Below are 26,809 nucleotides of genomic sequence, written 5' to 3'. Positions count from 1 at the left end.
GGTCAAGTGCACAACATAGCATACATGATGCTCCCTACGATAGAGGCATAGGAAACCTTTCTCATGTCCTCTATCTCCTTAGGGGTCTTAGGTGACATTCCTTTGGAGAGAGTGACTCCATGTCTGAAAGGAACGAATCCCTTCTTGGAATTTTGCATGTTGAATCTTTTGACAACCTTGTCAATGTAAGTAGATTGGGACAATCCAATTAACCTCTTCGATCTATCTCTATAGAGTTGAAGTCCCAAGATATAAGAAGCTTCTCCAAGATCTTTTATGGAGAATTACTATAAAAGTCATACTTTCACCATTGTTAACATTCCTGCATCATTCCCAATGGGTAGAATATTGTCTACATATAAAACTAAGAATGTAACCCTGTCTCCCTTTGTCTTTCTATAAACATAGGGTTCATTCGGATGTGGCTCAAAATCAAAATATTTGATAGTTGAGTCAAAACGAATGTTCTAGCTTCTGGAAGATTGCTTTAATCCATATATGGATCTATTGAGCTTACACACCTTGTGTTCCTGATCCTTAGAAAAAAATTCATCCGGCTGCTGCATATAGATATCTTCAATAAGATCTCTATTTAGGAACATAGTTTTGACATCCATTTGCTAGATTTCATAATCGTAGTGTGCGGCTATAGCCAATAGTTTGCTAATGGATTTAAGCATGGTCACAAGCGAAAATGTTTGCTCATAATCAATTCCTTTTTTTTCTCTGAGTGTAACCTTTCACCACAAATCAAGCTTTATAGGTCTCAACCTTTCCATCAAGGCCTTTTTTTCCTCTTGTAGATCCACTTGCAACCGATTGCTTTCACTCTAGGTGGAGGGTCTACCAGAGTCCAGACCCTGTTGGTAGTCAGCTAGTCTATCTTGGCTTTCATGGCAACTACCCACTTCAAGGAGTCTATGTCTGACATAGCTTCCGTATATGTCAAGGGATCTTCTTCATTGTCCATGGTTTCCATCAAGTAACTTTCTTGATCATAGACGAAACATGCAGGAGGTTTAGATACCCAAGTAGATCTTCTAGGTTGGGTATTGATGTTTGGAACTTGCGGGTTATCTCCCGCTACCCCTGAGCCCTTCTCATCAAGAATAACTTCTTAATGATGATTGTTTAGGATGTAATCCTCTTCTAATAAGTGGGCATTTTGACTAACAAAGACCTTTTGTTCTTTTGGGTTATAGAAGGGATACCCAATGGAGTCCTTAGAGTAGCCTACAAATTGGCAATGATTGGTTTTGGATTCCAATTTGTCTGCACTTGTCTTTTTTGATGTGTGTTGGACAACCCCATGCTTAAATGTGTTTGACGCTTGGTTTCTTGCCAGTTCATAGCTCAATATGGAGTCTTAGGAACCGACTTGGTTAGAACCCGGTTCAACATGTAGGTCGCAGTCTCTAATGTGTGTCCCCAAAAGGATATGGGTAACTCTGAGTGGATAAGGAGTGGCTGGACCATATCTGATAAAGTTTGACTTCTTCTCTCTGATATGGGTAACTTTGCTCCCATTTGGAATGACTTGGATCTTCAGGCTTCAGTTTAGCTTCCTTACTGGTAATAAACCCAAGCGTACCTCTTCCACCGATTGTAAGCTTAGCTGATTAAAACCATTCAAGAAAATTTGTTCTATCAAGTTTTACAGTAGCAATCTGCCCTCTGGCATTGTCATTACTTCCCGAGGGGACATAGGTAGGTACTCGAACATCTTTGTGTGAGTCCATCGATCACAACCCCTCTAAAAACACCTTTCTCACCAACACCACAGTATCCTAACACAAGCTGAACACCTTTCCCATGAGGTTAAACATGGGCTACAACAACAAAAGAAGGAAAATTAGGTGGTGGCGACAAAACAGGGAAAGAAAAAAGAATTCCCAAAAATGTTATAGGGTTCAAAAAAATTTGGGACTACTTCCTGCCATCTCAGAATGACCCAAACACAAAAGGTTTTAACAGCAGCCAACCCACCATACGATCAGGCAAGCCCTAAACTCCATATCTGTATTTTTTGCTAATTTTCACCCGGAAAATCCAAGAAAAATCTAAAACGGCTTCAAACCACCATGAAACCTATACCAAAATTCCTCTAAAAATGACGCGCATCAATGTGCATCAGAAACACATACGGATGCCGCCGACTGTACGGATTTCTGACGTCAACCAGTGGCGTGCTGACGTTAGCAGGTCTGTTTGGGAGTCATGACAAGTAGCAGGTGATTTCCTTGATTTTACGATGCTCTAGTACCAAATTAAAATACAAGCAGCAGAAGAAGGTTTGTCGAGAATATTGGGTGTGTTACTTTTCACACTTAGAAAGCTTACATTTAAACATATTGTGCAAAAACATAGAAGGACAAAAATGCCCTTACACTCTCAACAGTCTCAAATCTCTTTGGTTGTATCTAAGAACATAAAGTTCACACTAATATTGGGTTCCATGCTATTCCATAACCATGTTATAATCTATGCATTTTCTTGTTCCCACTCACTGTACCCCTGAGAGTCAACTGAGAATTTTTCTTCTTTTACATGTTTCACTTTCTTCTTAGCAATTAGAAAAACTTCTATAGACTTAGCCCATGGCACAGAATTCTTACCATTCAGTTTAATAGAAGTCATATGCACATCCAAGTAATTAGGGGGAACCATAACACTAGATTTGTGTTCACTACTGTCTCCCATAGCTGCCATGGTTAAAAAAAAAAAAAAACTTTTCACTCACTAGAATGTCACACCACCTCACTTACTAGCTACCACACTGCACACTAATGGCTGGTTATTGCTAAAAACCTCTACTTTCACAGTTTTTCAGCAATAATAGTTACTTCTGTTTTTCACTTTTCAACATCACAAAACCTCCTGAATACACCCCACACACATAGCACTAGGTATGTAACTAATCAATACCTGTTTCACTGTGTAACACCCATGAAACCCACCTATTTGGACCATACAAATCAGTCCTGCACTCAAGTGTCCACTACACTACCCGAAACAGCCATCTTCGATCCATCGATTAAAGGGTTTTCTACCAACCACCTGAAATGACCACTGCACCACCAACTGGAGGCATGAAAACCTCCAGAGGAAGAAAACAATCACTCCTTTTCAGCCCTTCTGCTAATCTCCAAGTGATCGATGAGATATCTGCAGATACCTAGGGTAAAGGGTGATGCAAAAAAAATCTGGGCAGATCTGAACTGGTTATAGTTTCTATGATACCATGTTCTTGTTCAGATATGTACTGGTTTCAGTTCTAGAATAACAGAGGAAAAAGAAAGAAGATAAAGGCTGGTTCGAACTAGAGACGTAGTTTCTCTCTAGTTGGCCAGATATTATTTATAGGTTTCTAATTAAAAGCACAAAGACAGTTATTCCCCTACTTAAGGGTCTGTTCATTTGCTCTGAAGTCTGACATCTGAAAGTGTAATAATTACATTAAGAGGTATATCGGTATTGGTAAACTTTTCTTTCCTCTGAACTCCGAATGCAGAGAATGTTGTTCTGAATTCTGAAAACTATCAAATATCCATTTTGACCCCATATATGAGAGTTTTTGTTTTTCTTTTTGGGTGTATCATTGGAAAACAAAAAGTCGTATGACTGCACTTTAAGAGGTAAGAGATAAGAGGAAACGAACAACCAATTTTCTCTTAAAGTTAAAAAGATTCCTCGTAAGAGATAAGAGTTAAGAGGAAACGAACAGGCCCTAAGTATGGGACACAACACTTAAACCAGAATATAACAGATATTACACAAACTCTTTACATAAAACAAAATGACCAAACTACCCCTTTACAGCCGACTCTAACAGAGCTTAATTTGACTAAGTTCTTGTTTAGTTTCTTAAGAGATATTTTTTTTAAAGGTAATAAATGAGTATTTTATTAATGATCCAATGGGAACTATCAAAGGATACAGCATAAAAACTCCACAAAGAGGCATGAGCTGCAGCCTCAAAAATAAATCAGGTTTATAATTGAGCCCAAAGTAAATGATCCCTATACACCCCTTGCTTAGCTAGAAGGCCTGCCAGCCCATTAGTCGATCTCCTCTCCCAATGAACTCTCACTGTTATATTGGAGGTTAGCCACTTGAACTTTCTCATCGCGCCCCCCCCCCCCCAAAGGACCAAGCTACAGTATCTGGTTCCTTCAGCCACCCAGTTACTAGTTTAGAATCACCTTCAATTAGCAAACTCTCATGGTTCAGCATTCTAGTAATCTGTGCTCCCTGTATAACTGCTTGTACCTCTGCATTAACCGCATTCTCCACTCCAATTGGATCAAAAAATAAGGCAACAATTTGACCCTCTGCATTTCTGAAAACTCCTCCAATACCAAATGCCCAGGACTAACGAGGCTGCTACCATCAAAGTTTAGCTTGAGAAAGCCTTTTGCCAGGGGCTTCCAGGTTACTATAGGCTTGTCCTTAACTAAGGAAGATTTTGCAACCAATTCCTAGTTTCTTAAGGGATAATTTTGTTGTGCTAATTGATAAAAACTTCCATGCCCAAGGAAAAAAAACTTTCATGCTATCCATTCTCAGGGAGAGTTATGGCATCGTGTGTAACAAAAAAGGTTCATTCAATCAACTGAAATATAATTTCAGGTCTGATAATATTGCTATATACCATGCATACCCTACTACTGCACTCAGAACCAGACCTGAGATTTTACTTGAAAGATGATTATTACTGAATAATACTTCAGAATTGGGCTGGACACAACTTTTAACTACTGTCTGCAATGGACAAACAGCACATACACATCACCATTACTTCTTACGGACCAGTCTTCATGGGGGAGTCTGTTAAACCATACCCAAAGTAAGGCAGTCTTCCACACTGCCTTGTAGGAGTCAAAATGAGGTTGCATCACTGAAAAGCTAAGGAGGTTTTCTTTTTGTGGCTATGTTCGTGTTCCATTTGGTTCACTAATACAATCAGTGTTTTGAAGGACATTTTCATTTTGTTGCAAGTTCCAGAACCAGCAAAATCCCCATTTTTTGAACAATATGGAAGATAACTTTTTGAACACAACCACATGGTTCAAAAAGAAGGCTGATGTGGCCAAGTGATATTTGTCTATCTTGGGCCATATTCCTATATTGTATAAAATGCAATATATATTTTATACATGTCAAAAAAATATAGTTATATATACTTTTTAACATATTATATATTGTATATCTTTTAACATATTATATATTATTGTTAACATATGATAAATCAATGGCCGTGCAATCAAAGTTGAATGGTGATAGATGAATTGCTTCTATACATGCAAGCCACACAGAAAAAACTGACAATGTGTCGAGTCAAAAAAATGAACCATGAACATAACAGTTGTTGTGGTTCTGTGTAGTTCATAACACAATCACAACCATACATAGTGGAATGCCTGCGATGGTTCAAAACCAATATTTTCATTTTCAAAAAGAGGTGATATGGTTCTGCACCACAACCACTTTTTTTTTGAACCATGAACTCAACACCACCTAACTATTGTCCAGTCTAACTACAAACTAAGGGCCTTGATTTAGACAATCTGGATAACCCCTAAGTGAAAACAAAGTAAAAAACACCCATCTCCTATATTTTGGATAGAGACTGTGTTTTGTACACCCATTCATCCTTAGTCTTTTTGTGTTTTTGCTATCATCATTTTTATTTATGGAGGCTAGTTCACATAAAGCCCTACCTATGAGACATAATGACCATTCCAAGTGCTTTCTTCTAGGCTGTGTTTGGTTTGAGGGAAGATTTTGGTGGGATGGATGAGAAAGGGAAAATCGGTAGAAAATTTTCATGTTCCTTTGTTTGGTTGCTAAATGGAAAATAGTGGGAAAATCGACCCTAATAACTATTATTAATTAATGAATTAGGTAACTAGTAATATTTTTATTATTTTATATTTTACTATTAATTACTAATATTTTAAAATTAAGAATTTAATACTTATTAATTAGTAAATTAATGACAAATTAAATAAGAATTAATATTTTATTTTTTATTATTAATTTATTTGACTTAATTAATACTTTCAATATTTTATTTTGAAATATTAATTAATTATTAAATTGTTTTTAATTGATTAACATTTTTAATTATTTATTAATTTATTTTTAATTAAATTATTTTATTAATATGTTATTAAATAATTAATAATTTATTAATGGGTCATGGGCATGGTTTAAAGTATCGATACGGTACACCTCGTATCGGGCGTATCGTATCATATCTTTTGAAAAAGATACACTTCGAAACACTTGTTTACTGGTGTTTCGGAACCCCACCTTTTTTTAATAAAAAAACTTATTTTTAGCTTCCCAAAAAACCAAAATTTGAAAAAAAACTAAAAAAAGAAGAGTTTCGGGTGTTTCTAAGTACCGATACGATACTGCCGATACGCGTGTCGTATCGATACTTTGAACCTTGGTCATGGGTCTAATATTAACTCTTAGAAATACTACAAGGGAGGTTTTTTTTTTTTTGTTAACAAGTTTCCTTCTCCATTCCCACTTGTTTCCCACCAAAATGGTGGGATTCTACATCCCAAGAATTGGGATCCATAATCCCACCTTTTTTTCCCATCCCATCTCATAACAGCCCACAAACCAAACATGGAAAGGAAAGAATGTTCTAGAATATTCCATATTTTCCTTTCCCATCTCACAAGCCAAACGAAGCCCTAGTGTTTGTTGTTTAATCTCTTGAACATAATCTTGTTCTCATGGCTCTATGGAATATTGGAATCTATAACTGCTAGCTCTCTTTCAAGGGGACCACCTTAGTAGTTAGAATCTACCTCCTTGTCCTCATCTTCCTAATGTACCGTAGCTGACAATGACCCTTTTATTCATTTTTCTTTGTAGCTCATTTTAATCTCTTCAGAAAATCAAAAGAAAGCTAACAATACCTGGCCGCCCAAGATCAGATAAAAAACAAAGAGTCCAACTTTTCTGGGACTCTTCCCCATACTCCAGTTCTTCCTGATTTTGATGCCGAACAGTAGATCACCTTCCTGATGACTAGATCCCACCAAAAAATCCAAGATTTGGGCAATCTACAGCAGATCGATCAGCCCTTTATTACTTCATGCAGTCAGCTGATCTAGGGCTGCATGAGAATGCTTCTAGAAACCCTGGCTGCCACTCTGATACCAAATAGAAAGCTTGCTGAATTAAAAAATATGAAATAAAAGGAGTTTCTTGAAGAAAGAAGGAAGAGAGAGGGAGAAGAAGAGAAGTTGAAAAGAAAGGAGAGCAATAATCTGGCCGCCCCCTTCACTTATTATTTATACTAAAAATAATAGAGCAGTACAAAGACAACTATGCCCTTATAGGGCGGCAAGCCATAAAACAGCATATATAAGACACAAAAACATAATAAAATTTGGACTCACATAACTACTGTGGTCCCCACCTCCTATCTAACAACTAACATAAAACATCTACTCATAAAAAACATCATAAAACTGATTAATCTTCAACAAAAAGGATATTGTTTGATGCTGAAGATAAGGGTCTGTCCCTGTCTTTAACCAAAAAAAAAGAGATTCACCAAGGTTTCACTCCAGCCTCTATAAAGGAATTTTATGTTGTGAATCCAGCTGGTAGATGTGCTTTTAGTGGAAGAGACAGGCAGTAATCATTATAAGACATGTAGTAATGTTCATGTCTCTTGAGATCTCTCATTTGTGATCTTTGAAGTTGCTCGCAGTAAATACTTAGAGTAATCATGGTTCTAGTCTAATTTTCATATTTCTCTTTGCTTTGGTTATCTTCCAAATCCTTCATGATCTGGACTTCATCATGAGGTTTTGTTTTATCTTCTAATTCCACCGCAGTTAATGCCATTGTTGTGAGTGCTACCTCATTTGAAAACTTCTGTTTAACCATGTCGTTACTTTGGAATGTTGCATAAAAATGAACTATAGAAATTGTTGAGTACAGTATCAATTAGAGGCTGACTGATTGATGTAATGAAAACAGATGTATTGAAAAAAGAAACAAACAATGCTTTACAATATATTTAAGCTGAGTTCAAGAAAGAGAAAGCTATGCTTCATCTGGAAGAATATCAATGACTTATATATGATTCACACACATTAAGTTACTTCGGTCCAAATGAACGTTATGAAAATCCCTTGCACAAGAGGCCTATTGAAATGAGAAGAAATCATGTCTATCTACTTATAAATATAGACAACTTGAGAATAAGATGAGCATATAATTTCAGGGGATATTCTATTAGTTCATTCTGTACTGGAACTCAAGCATGTTGTAAGTATGTTCTTACTTGGGCTTGACATTTAATTACCATCTTGCAGAGTGCTTCAAGTTGACTTCTTGTGAAGCAAAAACTGCAAACCAAAACATCCATGCCTATGGTGTCATGCTTGTTGTAAGTATTTTTTGTCTTAAATCAGAAAAGAGATCACTTATGTTAGGTTTCATTTATGGTTAATTATCTTTGAGACAAAATGTGACTTGTCTTTTACAGCAGCAGAAAATAGGTAGAAACAGAAAGGAAGGATTGACACATCTGACCTTAGATGACTCAGAGAAAAAAACTCAACCAAACTGTGACAAAAAAACTTCCATCTCTGCATGCATAACAACTTTCCACTCAGGTTGCTCTATTGCTTCAGCCACACTCCTTGGAATATATACAGATGCAACAAATTCAAGAAAAGACTTATAGGTACTAGATAGGTGGTCATAGGAAATATGTTTGGTAATGCTATAAGCAGTGGTGCAACTTCACTTTCCCTTATGTAAGGCAATGGGAATATCAAGGTCAGAAGGTGGGACAATATCAACATCAAGATATTTGGCAAGGGGTTGCTAATGTCCTAAGAGTGCCTGTAATGTTTAGGGTTTGTCAAAGGAACTGAACCACCAAGGTAAGGGGGACATGCCTCATCAGAAGAGATCTGAAGTGGTCATTCTGCATAAGGTACCTTCCTCTTTCACTGGAAAGTCAGGAAATCATTAATAGGTGACGTAATGAAATGTTCAAGAGACAAGAACACATGAAAGAGGAACATGGAGTGAAGAAGGTAGAGGAGGAGGAGGACCAGGTGGGTCAAAGAGTGAAAAAAGGGGCAATCTCCCACCATGGAAGAACATTAGGAAAAGGAGTGGATTCAAAGAAAGAAACATTTATTGATACAAATTTCTTTCTAGAAATAGGATCAAAGCAGTAATGTCCCTTTTGATTGGGTACATAACCCAAGAACACACATTTGATAGATTTAGGATCAAACTTGGAATGATGAGGACCAAGAACATGACCAAAGCATGTACAACCAAACACACACAGAGGGTAGGGAATACATCATCCCTTGAAAAGAGAGTACTAAAAGGTGTTTTAAATCCAAGAACATGAGAAGGGACTCTGTTAATGTGGAAGACAGTAGTACACACATCGCCCCAAAACCAAATAGGAACACGAGTGCTATACATGATTCCCCTAGAGATCTCATGGATGTGTTTGTTCTTGCACTCAAAAACCCCATTTTTCTATTGAGTATTGACACAAGAACTCTGATGGATGACACCATAAGAACTCATGATGAGAGATTTTTCTCACAGTACTCCTTGGCATTGTCAATGCAAAAACCCTTCAACCTTGACACCCAATTGAGTTAAAACCATCTAATGAAATCGTTGAACCAACTGGGGTACTCCATCCCTATAACACATCATGTAAAGCCAAGAGAAGTGAGAAAAATCGTCCACAAAATGTAAGAAATGTTGGTATCCACCCATACATTTAACATGGTAAGGTCCTCACACATCAATATTGTTTTTACTGTAGCTACTGTAGCTACAGTAGTCCGAACCAGTAAGGAGAAGAAGAAAGAGAAGAGAAGAAGAAGAAGAAGAAGAAAGATCTGTCGAACTTGATAGCTAAACCCTATCAGTCGACCAATAGTGATTAGGCTTCTAATTAAATGTACAAGGACTAAACTGCCCCTACTTAAGTATGGGACAGAGAACCTCTAATAAGACTGCCACATAAGCTCATAACTTAACCAAGGTGAGATGACTAATCTACCCTTATTCGGCTAACTCTAACAAATATGAATAATAGTAAAAGGAGGATCACTTCTTTTATTACTTGAAAAATGATTGTTTCTACAATGCTTTGATAATTGACAGAATTCACACTTGAGACTTGACATATTAATTGACTGAAACAAAGAAGGAAATAACGACTTCAAAGAATTAAAAGATAGATGATTAAATCATCTATACCACAACATTATCCGATCAATAGACCTTGAAGAAACACTATGATGCAGGAGCTGAAGAGTCAAAATTGGAATTTTATGAAATTTTATGTATTTTTGGACAGTAGGGGTATTTTTGTCATTTTTCAATTTTCTGTGGGGTCCACTGATAGGGTTTAACTTGTCTAGTCATAATTTCTTTATGTTTAAAATTTCAGAGTCATTGCATAAGTAGGATTAGAGTTATTAAGTCTTCTTTGAATTGAAATAGGATATGGCAACTTAGTTTAAGTTCTACTAGGATTATTAAGTCTAACATTTTGATTCCTAGGACCATTATAAGTTTAACAGTTTGACTTCTAGGATTATTATAGAGTCTATAAATATGTATGGCATTTTACACAAAGAGCAATGGAGTTTATTGAGTTTTCTTCATCTTATGATAACTATGGTGAGTGATTCCCATGCCCTAGAGTGATTCTAGGCACCCTGTGAGTGATCCCAGGTATTTTCTCTGTTATTCCTTCAAGAAGCCATTACAATCATAAATCATAAAATTCTGATCAAAGAAGACCACTCAACATTCTCTAAGGACTAGAACCGAGCTGGTTCTACATCACAGTATGACCACAATGACCAAAATGACTTGGGCTAAGAGATAAAGAAGGTTTGTCATCTAGAGGATAAACACCATCCACCTCATGATCAGGGTAAAACATTGTAGAGCTTTGGTGATATTACTAATTGATAATATTTTTTTTATCAATAACAGAAAAAAAATTCATTAATATTCAATAAATTAAGTACAATCAAGAGAAAGGGAGAGATAAACTCACTTAACTCTCCATAAAAAGGAAATAATATTACAACCATGCCCAAAACAGTCAATTCCTTTCCATCCCTTGTTTATCCAAAGAGTTAGCATCTCTTTTAGCCCATTTTAGAGTAACATTCATGTCTTTCATCAGCCACTTGATTCTTCTCTTCTCATGAATGAATCCCTACAAAACGGCTAGTATTTCAGCCCTCAAAGCATCACCCACCCCAATAGGGCCGGAGTAAAGGGCAATAACTTTCCCTTCCTTGTTCTTGAACACTCCTCCAATACCTGAAGGACCTAGATTTCCTTCACTGCTACCATTGAAGTTCAGCTTGATGAAACCCCTAGAAGGCGGAGACCAAACAAGCCTAATAATCTCCTTGGGAGGAGTGAAACCTGCAATTTCCTTCCACTTTCTCATCAATTCTCCAGCTGGAATATTTTTCAAACAACTTCAATATCTTCACTCAATGAACCACTCTGATAGTTATTGCTTCAATTAATGCCTCCCTATTCCTTTCCTTTTTCTAAGAAAGTTCTTTGATTTCTTTCTTCCCATAGAGTCCACCATACTGCTGTCCTTGTGCACCTCCAAAGAGTTCTTCCCCTCTTCTTTTTCCCTCCAACAAAAGTAGAGGACAATAAGCTTTGAACAGAAGATGGGAGGTTCCACCTACACCTAAACAAAGAGACAAACTATTCCCAAATTGTAGAAGCAAAGGGACAGGAGATTAATAAGTGGTAGCAAGACTCACTGATGGCTACAAATTGATAATAAATTCATGCTAAGCTTAAGGACATGCAAGATAGATAAGCTTAAAGAACTAGTAACGCTAATATCACCTTTCCAGAGATAGGACTAAGGGATCCATCAGCAGTAGAAACTTTATCTCCTCCTGAAGATAAAGAATATTATGAAACAAGGAGAAATGCTAGTCATGTGATCTTTTTTTTTTTGATAAGTAAAAAAGATGATTTTATTAAAAGGAAGAAAAAAAATTACAATCTGGATAGGTGATAAGGTAGCACCTAAACCACCGAGACTACAACAGAATCAGAGCAACAAAATTTCCAGATTACAAATTGAAATACACCACTTCCCAAGGAAAAATACTAAAAACTTCTCTCAGCACTGAGAGCATTGGTAGGAAAAAACCAACAACAATGAAATTGCCCACAACCACCCCCAACTTCTACCAACTCCAAGGTCCTTCACAGTTCACACCCAAGATAGCCACTCCGATCCTTCCTCCCCCTTCCCTAAACTACTTAAACTTCTAAAACCCTTCACTCTTCTTCAACCCAACCATCTTCCTTTCCCTCCCCTTCGTTCCAAATCTCACATCCATCCCCTACTATTTTCTTTCTAAATTCCTCTTTTCTTCAGTTTTTTGTTTTTTTTTTTTTTCAAATTGTTGTATTGCTCTTCTGACCACACTCCCCTCCCCCCCCCCCCCCCCCTGAAAAAAAAAAGAACAAACCAAGAGATTTGCCTACTTCCACCTATCTCTCCACTAACTTCTTGATTTCCACCCTCCTCTCCCCTGTTTTTCCTTATTCTTGAGTGTTCCCTCCTTCCAGACCCACAAGTTCTTCATCCAGTGCATACGAGCATCAACTTTTTTAAACGACCTGCAAGTGTTACCCACTGCATGGAATGTTTGTGGGTTCCAAGCGTGGAGAGGGATCCTGTAAACATTGACCCATACAAGGCTCTTCACATCACCGTCACTAATAGCCCGTACTAATGGATTCCACTTGCCCAGTCTGAGGTCCACTCACCTGACTTTAGCAGACTCACAATCGAGAATATCCTCTGCCTCCTTGCTGCTTAACATCTGATCCACCTGAATATATGATCCAAGGAATGGATGTACCAATAGTGGCAACATAAGCAGAAGTCTGAGTACCTGGGGCAGTGGAAGATGTGGTTTTATCTGTGAATGCATATGAAGGACTAGAATTTGCTCTAACATTCTCAATTTAAGATATGTATCTGCTATACTTCTTAATCTCAGCCTTGACAGCGGCAAAAAATTCCATTGTTGGATAAGAAACATAGTAGGGGGGGTGGGCTGGGGGCTAGTGGCAATTAATCCTATAGTAGTAGAGACTTTATTTGCACTTCCCTTCTTCTCATCTGCCTTCTTGAATGTTGCCAACATCAACTGAGGGTGCAACTTCCAACAGTTATCTCATGTATGTTTAGGCTTCTTACAATAATCACATACGCTCTCCTCAGTGTCAAAATTATTGCCCTTACTCTAATGTGCCTTAGTTTTAGATGTGGCTAAGGTAGGATGATTTGCAATGGGCATCTGCATCATAACTTTTCTCCTACTCTGTTCATCGTGAACAAGATAATAAGCTTAAGAGAGGTAGATGTCCTTCTTAGTGAAATTGTGTTGGTGAGTGATATCATACTTAGAGTTAAGACCAACCAAAAACTCAAAGATTCTATTTCTTTCAACAAATTTCTTATGTATCTCAACATCCTCCTTACACTTCAACTGAACACTCTCCAAATGACCAAGTCTCCTACTGGAGAGACTTTAGGGTAGAAAAATATAGGGAATTAGGGGTAATGGCAAATCTTCCTGTTTCAGGTTGTTAATCTGCATCTTCAACTCATAAACTTTAGCAATATCAAGGGGGTGAGAGTATATTTCTGCTAATATTACCCCAGATTTCCTTACCAATTTTTCCCTACATGTGGTTTCTCCTAATATATGGTTGCATAGTATTGATTAACCAGGACATCACCTAATAATTCTCTTGCTTCCACTTAGAGTGGGTGTGATCTTTATGTTAGAATGTTAGAATGAAGTCTCTTTGTATGAGTGTTCGGCTGATAAGAGTTCTTATTAGCCCATACTTAAGTTTAAGTTATCCTGTAACTGGGCCTGTGTTAATGGGCCTAAGCCTGTTTAATGTTTTAAGTTAACTGGGTGTCCCTAATCAGGGGCATTCCAGTAATTACTTGTATCATTGCACTACATTCAAATATAAATAATAGCATGGTCGACTGGGCAGTTCAGTTCGACATTCACAGCATACCAGTGGTGTTCTTCTACTCTCCTCTACTTCGAGTACAGCTCTCAAGCTCACATGGTATCAGAGCACTAGCTTCTCTTTGGTTTCAGCCGGCGCACTAGCTTCTACTCTCTCTTCTCTTGCTGTTCTTTCCATCTTCGTTCTTCTTTTCTGGGTTGCTGAAAAAACTAGGGTTGTAAGAGAACAAAGCAGATTCAAACCTAGGGTTTCCCTTGGTTGTAGGGCTCAAGGGAGGTAAGGCCCAGAAGTGGATGTCCTACTAGGTTCCTTTTTCAGCAAATAGTAGCTATTTGGCTACTAAGAGAGGTCTGTATAGGACAGACCTAGTTGAGGACTGATTTCAGCAGTCCTAGCCCTAGCCGAAAGGGGGAGAGCTTCTCCAAAACTGCAGCTTCGAAGCCCCAGAAAAACCAGCATAGCACAGTGGTAAACAGCTCCAAGTTCAGGTTGGTTATCAGTCCGGAACTTCTCACCACTGCTGTACCCGAACTGCTTCAGCTCAAGTGAAGATCACCTAGGGAGCTGCCAGCTCCAGATTGTCCAGCACTGTGAACACTTCGGCGAGCTCTAAACCTACTCTAAGACTGAAGTCAGCATGTCCTCACTATCCGGAGAAGTTTCCTCCAGAGATAACAGACCTGCCACAAGGTTCTCTAACCTGGAAAACCCTAATCTGCACAGTTTACAGATTACAAACGTGTTGCTGGATGAATATAACTTCAGAGAGTGGTCCATCTCAGCAAGGCTGTTCATTACTTCTCATGATCTCACAGGCTATCTGGATGGAGACAAGGAAGAACCTGAAGTTGGCAGTCCTGAGCATGTTGTGTGGCGCAAGGAGAATGCCAGTCATGTCTTGGTTGCTGGCCTCCATGACTCCTCGGGTGGCTAGAACTGTTCATCATTTCCCCATAGCCGCTAAGATTTGGGAGAAAGTATCCAAGACCTACGGCCAGAAAAAGAACAATGCTAGAATCTACAGATTGAACCAAGATATTGCAGCTCTAAGGCAAGGAGACATGTTCGTGGCAACGTATTTTGCAACCCTGGAAGGCCTTTGGGAAGAGTTTGATCATCACTTGATATTGGATTGGGAAAATGCCAGGGACAAGGAGAGACATGAAAAGCAAATTGAAGAGAGCAGAGCCTTCAAGTTTCTGGCTGGCCTAGACCCAGTATATGAGGGTATAAGGTCACAAATTCTAGGGAGAGATGAATTACCAGAGCTTCACCATGTCTATTACCTGGTGAGGAATGAAGAAGTCAGGAGAAGGGGGATGCAAGTTGACTCTCAGACACAATCAACTGAACTATCTGGAGAACATTCAGCCTTAGTCTCCACTAAGGGAAATAGATATCCAGACAAGAAGTCCCTCAAGTGTACCCATTGTGGTGGTGAGAAACACACAAAGGAGAAATGTTGGGTCTTGTATCCTCATCTCAAGCCAGTTGCTTTGAGAAAGGACAAAAGACAATATAAGGGTCACACAGCAAGTGGGAATCTTGCCACCAACAATAGTAGTGACAACTCACAAAGCACTCCGACAATGTCCTCTTCCTCCACAGGGCAGGCTGCCGACTCCTCTGGACCAAGTACTTTGGGCTTCACGGCTAGTGAGGTAGAGATTCTCAGTCGGGCATTAGCTTGTTTGAAGAACAATTCTTTAGCTTCCACCTCTCTTGCCAGATCAGGTACAATCTCTGCCTTTAGTGCAACTAGTTCCATTGATTCCACCTCTTGGGTGATTGATTCTGGAGAAACGGGCCATATAATACATATGTCCTTATTCTCTTCATATCATTTGTTGTTTGGCCAGGATAAGATGAGAGTGGCTGATGGGTCTCTCTCCACCATCTCTGGAAAGGGGGTGGTTGACCTAAGCAAGGACCTCTCTCTTAAATCAGTCATACATGTTCCTAGTCTTACCTCAAATCTTTTGTCTGTTTCAAAGCTTACAAAAAATGTGAACTGCAATATAACTTTTTTTCCTGCTCATTGTGTCTTCCAGGACAGATTGACGAGGAGAACGATTGGGAGTGGTCATGAGTATGGAGGCCTCTACTATTTTGATGTAGACATCAGCTCAGCCCTACAATCTTCTGCTACTACTAGTCCGGAAAGTGTGGAGTCAATAGCTAGGCTGCACCTGTGGCATGCTAGGCTAGGTCATGTGTCTTTCTCTTCTTTAGCAATGTTGTTTCCCAAATTGTTTAAGAGAATTCCAAGTCAGAGTTTAATTTGTGATGTGTGTCAAATGTCAAAACAATGAGAACAGTGTATCCAACTTCTAGTAATGAAATTCGAGCTCCTTTTGATTTGGTTCATTCTGATGTTTGGGGACCTTCACCCATTGTTTCCATTGATGGTTTCCGTTACTTTATTAGTTTTATTGACTATTATTCTCGGTGCACCTGGATTTATCTGTTAAAAGGACGAGATGAAGTACCACGGATAACTATGGCTTTTTGTAAGATGATTGAAACACAATTTGATAAGAAGATTAAGCAATTCTGGTCAGACAATGCGGCTGAATACTTTGAAAGATCCCTGAACTCATTCATGGAAGATGCAGGCATGTTACACCAATCATCCTGTGCTAACACCCCTTAGCAAAATGGGGTTGCTGAGCGCAAGAACATGCACCTACTGGAGACAGCTCGTGCCCTACTATTCTAGCACAAAGTGCCCAAGCAATATTGGTCTCAAGCTATACTCACTGCATCATACCTGATAAATCGGATGCCATCTAAGGTATTGTGTATGAAGACTCCTTTCTCTGTTTTGTGTCCCACTCTTCTAGAATTTCCTCTTCCCCCACGGGTTTTTGGTTGTACATGCTTCATACATGAGAAGGATCCAAAGAAAACCAAGCTGGATCCCAAGGCTACAAAGGGAATATTTTTGGGGTACTCTCCTACACAAAAGGGGTACAAGTGTTATGGTCCTGTCTCCAATAAAAAGTATGTCACCAGAGATGTAGTCTTTTTTGAGTCTCAACCCTATTTCCAGTCTTCTCAGAATCCTCTTCAGGGGGAGACTAGTGGGTTGGAAGAGGATTCTCATATTCCCTTCTTTTTTGTTCCCCTTTCATCACCTTCCACTACTCCTAGCTGTGACATTCCGGGTCAACCTAGTGAGACTCCTACTGTGCCAGTTACTTCTCCCGATACAGTAGATGCTCCTGAAGGTTCCAGTAGGCAAGAGAAAGAGATACTTACATACAACAGAAGGAAGAAGGGCCCTCAACCTCATGATTGCAACCAATTGAACTCAGATCAATCTGTCTCTGCAATCCAAGGTAATTCTGACTCACACACTTCGGATTTGGATCTTCCTATTGCTCTCCATAAGCCTGTTCGTTCTTGTACCACCCGACATCTCATAGATGATTTTGTTTCTTACTCACACTTATCTCCTGCCTATCACTTCTTTGTGTCTGCTCTTTCCTCTGTATGTGTCCCTTCTAGGTACTCAGAGGCGGCATCTGATCCAAGGTAGAAAGAAGCCATGAATGAAGAGATGAAAGCCCTAATGAAAGCAAGAATGTGGGAATTAGTGGACCTGCTAGAGGGGAAAGGCACTGTTGGGTGCAAGTGGGTATTCACTGTAAAGCACGGGAAAGATGGGTCAATCGAGAGGTACAAGGCCAGACTTGTGGCAAAGGGATTTACACAAAAGGAAAGAATTGACTACAGAGAAACCTTTGCCCCAGTAGCAAAGCTCAACACAATTCGGGTTCTACTGTCATTGGCAGCAAATTTCTCTTGGGAACTGTTCCATCAGCTGGATGTGAAGAATGCCTTCCTAAATGGTGATCTTCATGAAGAGGTATTCATGGAACCTCCACTAGGCTATGATGTTGGAAAGAAGGTGTGTAAACTAAGGAAAGCATTATATGGTTTGAAGCAGTCTCCCCGGGCATGGTTCGAGAGACTTTTTATGGCCATGAAGAAAGTGGGGTACACTTAGAGCAGTGCAGATCATACATTGTTTACAAGGAGACAGGATGACAAACTTACGACACTCATTGTTTATATGGATGATATGGTGATTACCGGAAATGACTTGGAAGAGATGAAGAGGTTGAAGGAGTTCTTAGCTTCAGAATTTGAGATCAAAGACCTGGGAAATCTGAGATATTTTCTTGGGATTGAAGTTGCTAGATCAAGAGAAGGAATCTACATATGTCAGCGGAAATATGTGCTAGATCTCCTAGAGGAAACAAGCATGATGGGGTGCAGGCCAACAGACACTCCAATAGAACCGAACCATGGACTACAAGAATCAATGGGTGAGGAATACTGTGATAAAGAGAGGTACCAAAAATTGGTAGGAAAGCTGATATACCTATCCCTTACTTAGCCAGACATTGCCTATGCAGTGCATGTTGTCAGTCAATTCATGCACTCACCAAAGATCCCTCATATGAGAGCAATGGAAAGAATTCTCAGGTACTTGAAGACTTGCCGAGGGAAAGGAATTCTATTCAGGAAAAGCAGCAGACTTGAAATTGAAGCCTACACTGATGCAGATTAGGCTGGGTCTGCTGGAGACAGAAAATCAACCTCATGTTACTGTACATTCTTGGGAGGAAACCTGGTCACATGGTGCAGTAAGAAGCAGAATGTAGTGGCTAGATCAAGTGCAGAAGCAGAATACCGAGCTATGGCACACGGGGTTGTTGAACTCTTATGGCTCAGAACTCTTCTTAATGAGCTTGGTATTAAGGCTGGGGGTCCTCTTAGGCTGTATTGTGATAATAAAGCTACTATCAACATTGCCAACAATCCCATGCAGCATGACAGGACAAAACAATTGAAATTGATCGACACTTTGTTAGAGAGAGAATTGTCTCGGGAGAACTCTGTGTGCCTTATACTCCATCTGAGATGAAAATTGCAGATTTATTGACTAAAGGGCTGGCAGCAACAAAGTTCAGGGACATACTTGGCAAGCTAAACATGATTAATATCCATGCTTAGCTTGAGGAGGAGTGTTAGAATGTTAGAATGAAGTCTCTTTGTATGAGTGTTCGGCTGATAAGAGTTCTTATTAGCCCATACTTAAGTTTAAGTTATCCTATAATTGGGCCTGTGTTAATGGGCCTAAGCTTGTTTAATGTTTTAAGTTAACCGGGTGTCCCATCACTAATTAGGGGCATTCCAGTAATTACTTGTATCATTGTACTACATTCAAATATAAATAATAGCATGGTCGACTGGGCAGTTCAGTTCGACATTCACAGCATACCAGTGGTGTTCTTCTCCTCTCCTCTACTTCGAGTACAGCTCTCAAGCTCACACTTTAGAATCAAGTTCAATTGTATCACCAGTGAAATAGCCGAGCTTTCCATGCCCCCAATGGCAATGGTCATAGTTTGATCCCACTATAGGTAGTGCCATCTAACTTCACAGAGATGATGATCCTAGAGTTCCCTTGTACCCTGGGAACCAGAACGCTCTTCTGATCACTCTCACTAGGGTCCATCTTCTTTCGAAGGTTTTCAAACACCAACAAAAACAATTATGAGTTTGCAGTACCTCAAACAAAGCAACTGCAATCCTCCCACTAGGGGCCCAACAACCTCGGAAAGAGGGAGTGAGAAAAAACAATAATGTAAAGTTCCAAAACTGATCCAGAGAGTCTTAGAACCAAATCAATCTCAAAGAGAGCTAATATAATTTGAAAAACAACCAATGAATCACTCCAGGATCCAGCAGTAAATCCTAGATTGGTCCAATGAAGAACTCTTATCCCGGGAGAAAGTAGATAAAGAAAATCAGGATCAATCTCTTCCAGCTGATATGAAACCCAAATTGATCTCTTATAAGGATCAAAAGATGTCAAACGAAAAAAAAAATGGTTGCAACATTCACCAGTTGTGTAATCTAATAATCTTACCTCAATCCAATCTCTGGTTCCTACCAAGCTCCAAAAAGAGATCAACCAGCCCCTTTCAGTTCATTATGCAGTTGGCTGGTCCAAGGACTGCATAAGAAACCAACTACAAGAGCCTTAGAGTTATACCTTTGATACCAAGTTGTCTTTTACAGCAGCAGAAAATAGGTAGAAACAGAAAGGAAGAGGAGAGACTTTAGGAAGAGAGGAAGAAGAGAAAGAAAGAAAAAGAAAATTGGAAGAAGAGAGATTTGGAGAAGAAATAATTGTGGGGCTCTCTTGGTTCCAACTGATATTTATAATTGAAGGGATAGGAAATCCATCACATGGACGCCCAAAGATTGCAGAATAAGGGGGCGAATTTCAAAAAATTTTCTCTTCCTTCAACTGGGAATCGAATTCCCTATTTAGAAAATCATATTTTCAAGCATCATTCTTGAACCATAAAATGAACCAGATCTGAACCAAAAGGAGTAGGGAGGGATAATACCTGATACAGAGAAATAGTATCTCCCAATGGAGGTGTTCACTCCCAAGGAAGGATCCAAAATCTGCTCCCACTGAAGATGGAGCAGTGCAGGGTGGAGCAGAATCAGCAATGTTCTTCCAAAAGAACTTGGCCCTTCGCAAGAATCAACTGGATGGCTTGTGAATACAACTCCAACCAATCTTTTCCAAAAGAACTTGACCCTCGCAGGAAGGAGGCAACAAGAGAGTATTTGCAGGGTGCAGAATTCTCTCTTCTAGTAATCTCAGCTCTAAAGACAAGGATCTGTGGATTGCATGTCTAAAGGCTGCTGCCCCCTTCTCCTTTTATAATCTTAAAGGGATCAGCTCCTAATCCCATTAGGAGTTGCTAACCCAAATCATATTTGGATTAGAAGTCCCCTTAAGTGATAAGGGATAACCCTTATCTTATCTGCAGATTAGATCAGCCATCTCCTAATCTAATTAGGAGGCTTCTAGATCTAAAGACTCTCTAAGTGGATAAGGTCTGGGCCCAATCCTATAAGCTAATCCATCTTAGAATTCGTCCCTTAAGTGACTAATCAAATTAGCCCAGTTCGAAATGGGCTTAAGGCCCATTTAAGGTTATGTATTCATTTAGCCTTCCAAACTGCTGCCTAGTTGGGCTTCCTTGTATGGCGTGGGACCCTAACATTGATCTACACATCAGCCACATGGGTTCGGCCCAGCCTTTGTTACAAGGCCTGGCCGAATACACTGTTATGGATAGTGCACCCCCTGAAACCCATCTCATGGGCTCTATGGGCCCAACACTTACCCTAAGAGGTCCCTGGGCCAAGCCACCTTGTAACACCCAGGGACTGTGGGCAGATGCAAGATTAGCCCATCAGGCATTATCCTCAATGGTCTTACACTCAACCTCTCAGCCCATAATGTTCATACACTGCCCGACAAGAGAGGACCTCTCCCTCGGCTGCAAGGAACAGTGTTGCACTCTCTGCTTATATGGATCCCCGGGAATTAAAACCTTTTGCAAATCATTTAGAAACCATAATATATATACTTTTATATCTCATATAAAATATATTTTGCAAAACAAATCTCAACGGTTGAAATCGGATGCCGGCAGTCTTGGTTTCCATTAGTGAGAGTGCATCCCCGATCATTACCTTTGTCCGACAAAGGGGTTGATCTTGTCACTATGATCACCCACTCAGATGAATTCTCAGACTGTCCCAACATACCCAGGTTTTGACCCCTGCTAAGGATCTCACTGATTGGTACATCAAAGACAGCCCAATCCGACACCTAGTGCAGTATCATAATCGAGTCTAGGGGTCGGGTGTAACTTTCCAGTTTTGCCCATCAATCTCCAAGGTCTAGGACAATACTGGAAATCTGGTCCAGTTCAAAGATTCAATTAATCCCACACTATGTGTGCCTAGGGTCTCACCCCTTGCAGCTGAGACAAGCCACCCCAACCGACTTGGTGGCACCACTGTGTCAGCCTTGTCAAGATAGGTCTCCCCAGACCGACCCACTGGCTGTGAACATTCTAAACTAACACGAGTCTCATTAAGTGTCCAGTTTAAGGGTATTACACAGAAACATACCAAGGGAACATGAATCAAATATGCACTTTTATTCATTTACAATAAACTCATAAAGTACATCATCTTGATTGAAGCTAAGGGCATACAAAACTATCTAACAATAATAAGAAGTATTAATGACCAAAAATTACATCCTAGCCCCTCGTAGGGTGGCTACAACTAAAACTTACTTAAAGTGGTCATGTGATGAGGATGTGACAAGTAGAAAGCCTTATGTGCTGATTTCGGCCAAGCTTCTTGTGAAAGGAAGAGTAGAAAGTTGGGGATTTCAGCAAGAGACAGAGGAAAGGGAAGAAAAGAGAAGAAGGTCGACTAGGATAGATTTACATAACCCTAGCCGCCAGCCCCTCATTCTATTTATGATTAACTTAAGTATGAGATATTACAAGGATGCCCTTAGTAGGGTGGCAACTCAAACTAAGTAATTACAACTCTTTAAAAAATAAAAACTAATGGGCCCAAGGCCCAACAACATCTTAATTTAAAAGAAAAAAACTAAACACAAGTCGGCCCACTCAACACTCCCCCTCAAGTTGGGAGTAGATGTCATACATCCCCAACTTGCGTAGATCATGCTCTAGCTTATTCTTTGCAACGCCTTTTGTGAGGACATCAACAAGCTACAGATCATAAGAAATGTATGGAAGACAAACTTCTCTAGAAGTTACCCTTTCTCTGATAAAATGTCTATCTACTTCAATGTGCTTAGTTCGGTCATGCTGGACTGGATTATGAGCAATGTTAATTGCTGCCTGGCTATCGCAGTATAGCATCATAGGTTCTTCTGCCTGAACACCGATTTCTTCCAACAGAGAACGGATCCAGAGAAGTTTTGAAACTCCATGTGCCATGGCCCTATATTTGGCTTTTGCACTTGATCTTGCCACAATTGTTTGTTTTTTACTCTTCCATGAGACTAGGTTACCCCCAACTAGGGTGCACACTCCTGAAGTTGATCTTCTATCATTGAGGCATCCTGCCCAGTCCGCATCTATATAGGTCTCTAGCTTGAGCTGTCCATGATTAGTAAACAATATGCCTCTGCCTGGATGTCCCTTCAGATAAGCAAGGATCCTGACAACTGCCTTCCAGTGCTGGTCTCGTGGAGCATGCATGTATTGGCTCACTACACTTACTGCATAGGAGATGTCCGGTCTTGTCATGCACAAGTATAGTAGCTGATCCACAAGTCTTTGGTACCTCCCAAGGTCCTTTACTGGTTCACCTTCTGATGCACTGATTCTATGGTTCTGATCAATGGGGGTGCTAGCTGCCTTTGTTCCAAGTTTCCCTGTTTCTTGGAGAAGGTCCAAGACATACTTCCTTTGAGAGATAAAAATTCCATGTTTTGATCTTGCAACTTCAATGCCTAAGAAGTATCTCAGTTCTCCAAGGTCCTTAATCTCAAATTCCTTATGTAGGTTCCTCTTCAGACTATCAATCTCACTCATATCATTCCCAGTGACAACAATATCATCCACATAAACAATTAGGATTGACACCAAGGATCCCCTGCGCTTCACAAACAAGGTGTGATAAGATTGAGTTTGAGTGTAGCCAAAAAAGTCAGGGCCTTTCTGAATCTGTCGAACCATGCTCTTGGGGATTGTTTCAAGCCATATAGTGACTTCTTCCGCTTGCATACCTTTCCCTCTTTAGCATTATCATAAAAATCAGATGGAAGATCCATATACACCTCTTCTTGTAGATCCCCATTTAGGAAAGCATTCTTTACATCCAGTTGAAACAAGGGCCAAGAGTATGAGGCAGCAAGAGAAAGGAGTATCCGAACAGAGGTCATCTTTGCAACTGGTACAAAGGTCTATAGATAATCAATGCCATAGGTTTGTGTGTATCCTTTTGCAACAAGTCTTGCCTTGTACCTCTCTATGCTTCCATCTGCCTTATACTTTACTATGTAAACCCATCTGCATCCAACTGTCTCCTTGCCTTCTAGTAGGTCCACAATCTCCCATGTCTGATTCTTAATCAAAGCCTCCATCTCTTCTTGCATAGCTGCCTTCCACTCAGGTTTGGAGAGAGCCTCACTAACACCCTTGGGTATAGACATGGAATCAAGAGAAGAGAGAAAATCACGGTAGGAAGGAGAAAGTCCACTGTAGGATAAGTATTGTGATATGTAATGAGCAGTGCACTTCCTCTTCCCTTTTCTAAGAGCAATAGGGAGATCAAGGTTATCTGTAATAGTGTTAGTGGGACCATTGGGAACTGAAATAGTAGAGGGATCAAGAGGAATACCTGGATCTGTATCAGCCGAATCTGGAGTCTCCAAGGGATCGACAGGAAGTGGTGTGAGTTCTACTGTAGTGGAATCAACCTCCTTATGAAGTCTCTGCCGTGAGTAATACGGTGAGACGGAACGCAAAGGGGGTGGCAAGGTAGGTGACATCGAATGGTTGTCAAGCACAGTAGTAGACACAGGAACTGGAACTGGGAGAGGGATAGACTGCTGACTTACTTCCCCAAAACACTCCCCCTGAGAAGGATTCCTTGAGAAGAAGTATGTAGATTCGAAAAAGGTGATGTCCATAGTAACAAACCGGTTCCCAGAGACTGGATCATAGCAGCGGTACCCTTTCTGATTCTTTGCATATCCAAGGAAGACACATTTCTTTGCCTTGGGATCAAGCTTCGAACGGTTAGGACCAAGAATATGTGCAAAGCAGACACACCCAAACACCCTTAGAGGAATATGAAACATCTCCCCCTGAGGAAAAAGAAGGCTGAATGGAGTGCTGAATCCAAGTATACGAGAAGGCATCCTGTTAATTAGATATACTACCGTGAGAATAGCATCACCCCAAAAACGAACTGGAACTGTCACTGTGATCATCATGCTTCTTGCCGTCTCAACAATGTGTCTGTTCTTTCTCTCTGCAACACCATTCTGTTGTGGACTGTAAGAGCAACTACTCTAATGGTCAACACCATACTCCAACAGATATGAGGCAAGATGTCTCTCAAAATATTCCCTAGCATTGTCAGATCTGAACATCTTGATTCTAGTTCCAAACTGTGTTAATACCATCTGATGGAATTGCCTCACCAAGGATGGTACCTCATCACATGATTTCATCAAGTAAATCCAGGAATATCGAGAGAAATCATCCACAAACAGGAGAAAATAGTGATAGCCGCCCATAGAGGGAACATGATAAGGGCCCCACACATCTGAATGAATAACATCAAAAGGAGAAGAACATCTTTTATTACACGGTTTAAAAGAGTGTCTACAATGCTTTCCAAGTTCACAACCTTCACACTTCAACCTTGACAGACTCACAGACTCAAACAGTTTTGGAAACAAAGAACTTAAAGAAGAAAAAGACAAATGACCCAAACGATTATGCCAAAGTATAATATGATCCACAAGTTTTGACTCACTGTCCTTGCAAACATGATGACTTTGGTGAATTGGAAGAGTATCCAGGAGGTAGATTCCATTCACTTCATGACCACTCCCAATCGTCCTCTTTGAATCCAGATCCTGCAAAATACAATGTCCATGAGAAAAAATTACTGAGCAGTTCAGATTCTTAGTCAAACTACTAGCAGATAACAAGTTGGTGCTCAATCTAGGAACATGGAGGACAGAGGGTAAACAAATGGAATCATTAAATCTTGACAGATCCCTTCCCAGCAATGGGAACATGGGATCCATCAACTGTGGAGACCCTATCTCTGCCAGAACTGAGCTGGTAAGAGGAGAAAATGGTGGAGCAATGGGTCATGTGCTCTGAGGCTCTAGAGTCTATAATCCAAGGAGATCTCTCCTTACCTGAAGTAGAAACATAGTTTGCAGTGACATGTGGACTACCTGTGTGGGCAAGGGAGGTAGAGTGAGTTCCACCTGTGCTACCTATACCTTGTTGTTCGGTTGCGGCTGAATTGGAACTAGTTGTATCCCTCTGATTCAGAAGTAACCCAAACCTCTCAAGCTCGGCCCTTACTGCAGTAGCTGCAACAGATCTATCTCCCTGCCTAGTAGCAATAATCTGATTTCTTAGTTGATAAGCCCTAGCAACACTCTCCTTCTGTGAATAGGTCTCTGCAACCCCATCCCATATCTCCTTAGCAGTGTTTGCCCATAAAAAGTTTTTACTTATATGTGGCAACATAGAATTACACAACCATGTCATTACCATATAATTTTCTTGCACCCACCTAGAGTTGCCAGTTTCGGGTTTTACCTCTTCACCATTAATATACCCCAATTTTCCACGAGCCTTAATGGCCATCTTTGCAGATTGGGACCATTCCAAGTAATTTGTACCATCCAACCTAACTGTAGTAATGGTTCCGGCTCCGAAGGGGTCTCCAGCACCTCCTCCCACTGGTCCCATTTCATTCCCGGGCTTATATTCAACTCTGTGTCCCTCCATGTGTCTCAAAGAGGTACAGAAAACAGCTAAAAAATGCAACAAGAATAAACAGAATACCTTCTGGAACCAACAGCACTCCTTTGGTGTCCTGGACTTTCTTCCCACGAAAGATTACTTTTCGGTGGGATGGGGAGAAGAGAGAGAAGAAGCAACCGCTCTCTCTAGAGGCCTCCAAACCACATGGAACTTGAATCGCCCCTTACAAAAAACTCAGAGGAACCCTAAAAAAATAGGGCGCCACTACCTAGGTCAAAATTGAAGAGTTCAACAATATTAGGACTCTTCCCCTTTCT

General features: G+C 40.1%; 1 protein-coding gene across 15 annotated transcripts in view; it reads left to right on the top strand.

Moving 5' to 3' along the window:
* LOC148869016 (ABC transporter G family member 28-like) overlaps nucleotides 1-26,809 on the top strand; it is a 125,975-nt gene that overhangs the window by 41,928 nt on the left and 57,238 nt on the right. For all 15 annotated transcript variants that reach the window (XR_016106652.1, XR_016106653.1, XR_016106648.1 and 12 more), the window contains one exon: nucleotides 8,352-8,425. Coding sequence is in view for 9 of the 15 variants with exons in the window: in XM_088967780.1 (XP_088823906.1) it covers nucleotides 8,352-8,425 (74 nt within the window). In the remaining 6 variants the exon portion in view is untranslated. The remainder of the gene's footprint in view (nucleotides 1-8,351; nucleotides 8,426-26,809) is intronic.

Source organism: Nelumbo lutea, chromosome 2, assembly GCF_056320005.1.
Source record: "Nelumbo lutea isolate HS-2025 chromosome 2, American lotus-T2T, whole genome shotgun sequence".
Taxonomy (NCBI): domain Eukaryota; kingdom Viridiplantae; phylum Streptophyta; class Magnoliopsida; order Proteales; family Nelumbonaceae; genus Nelumbo; species Nelumbo lutea.
Note: the sequence above shows the minus strand (reverse complement) of the source record. Positions and strands in the feature narration are given on the sequence as shown.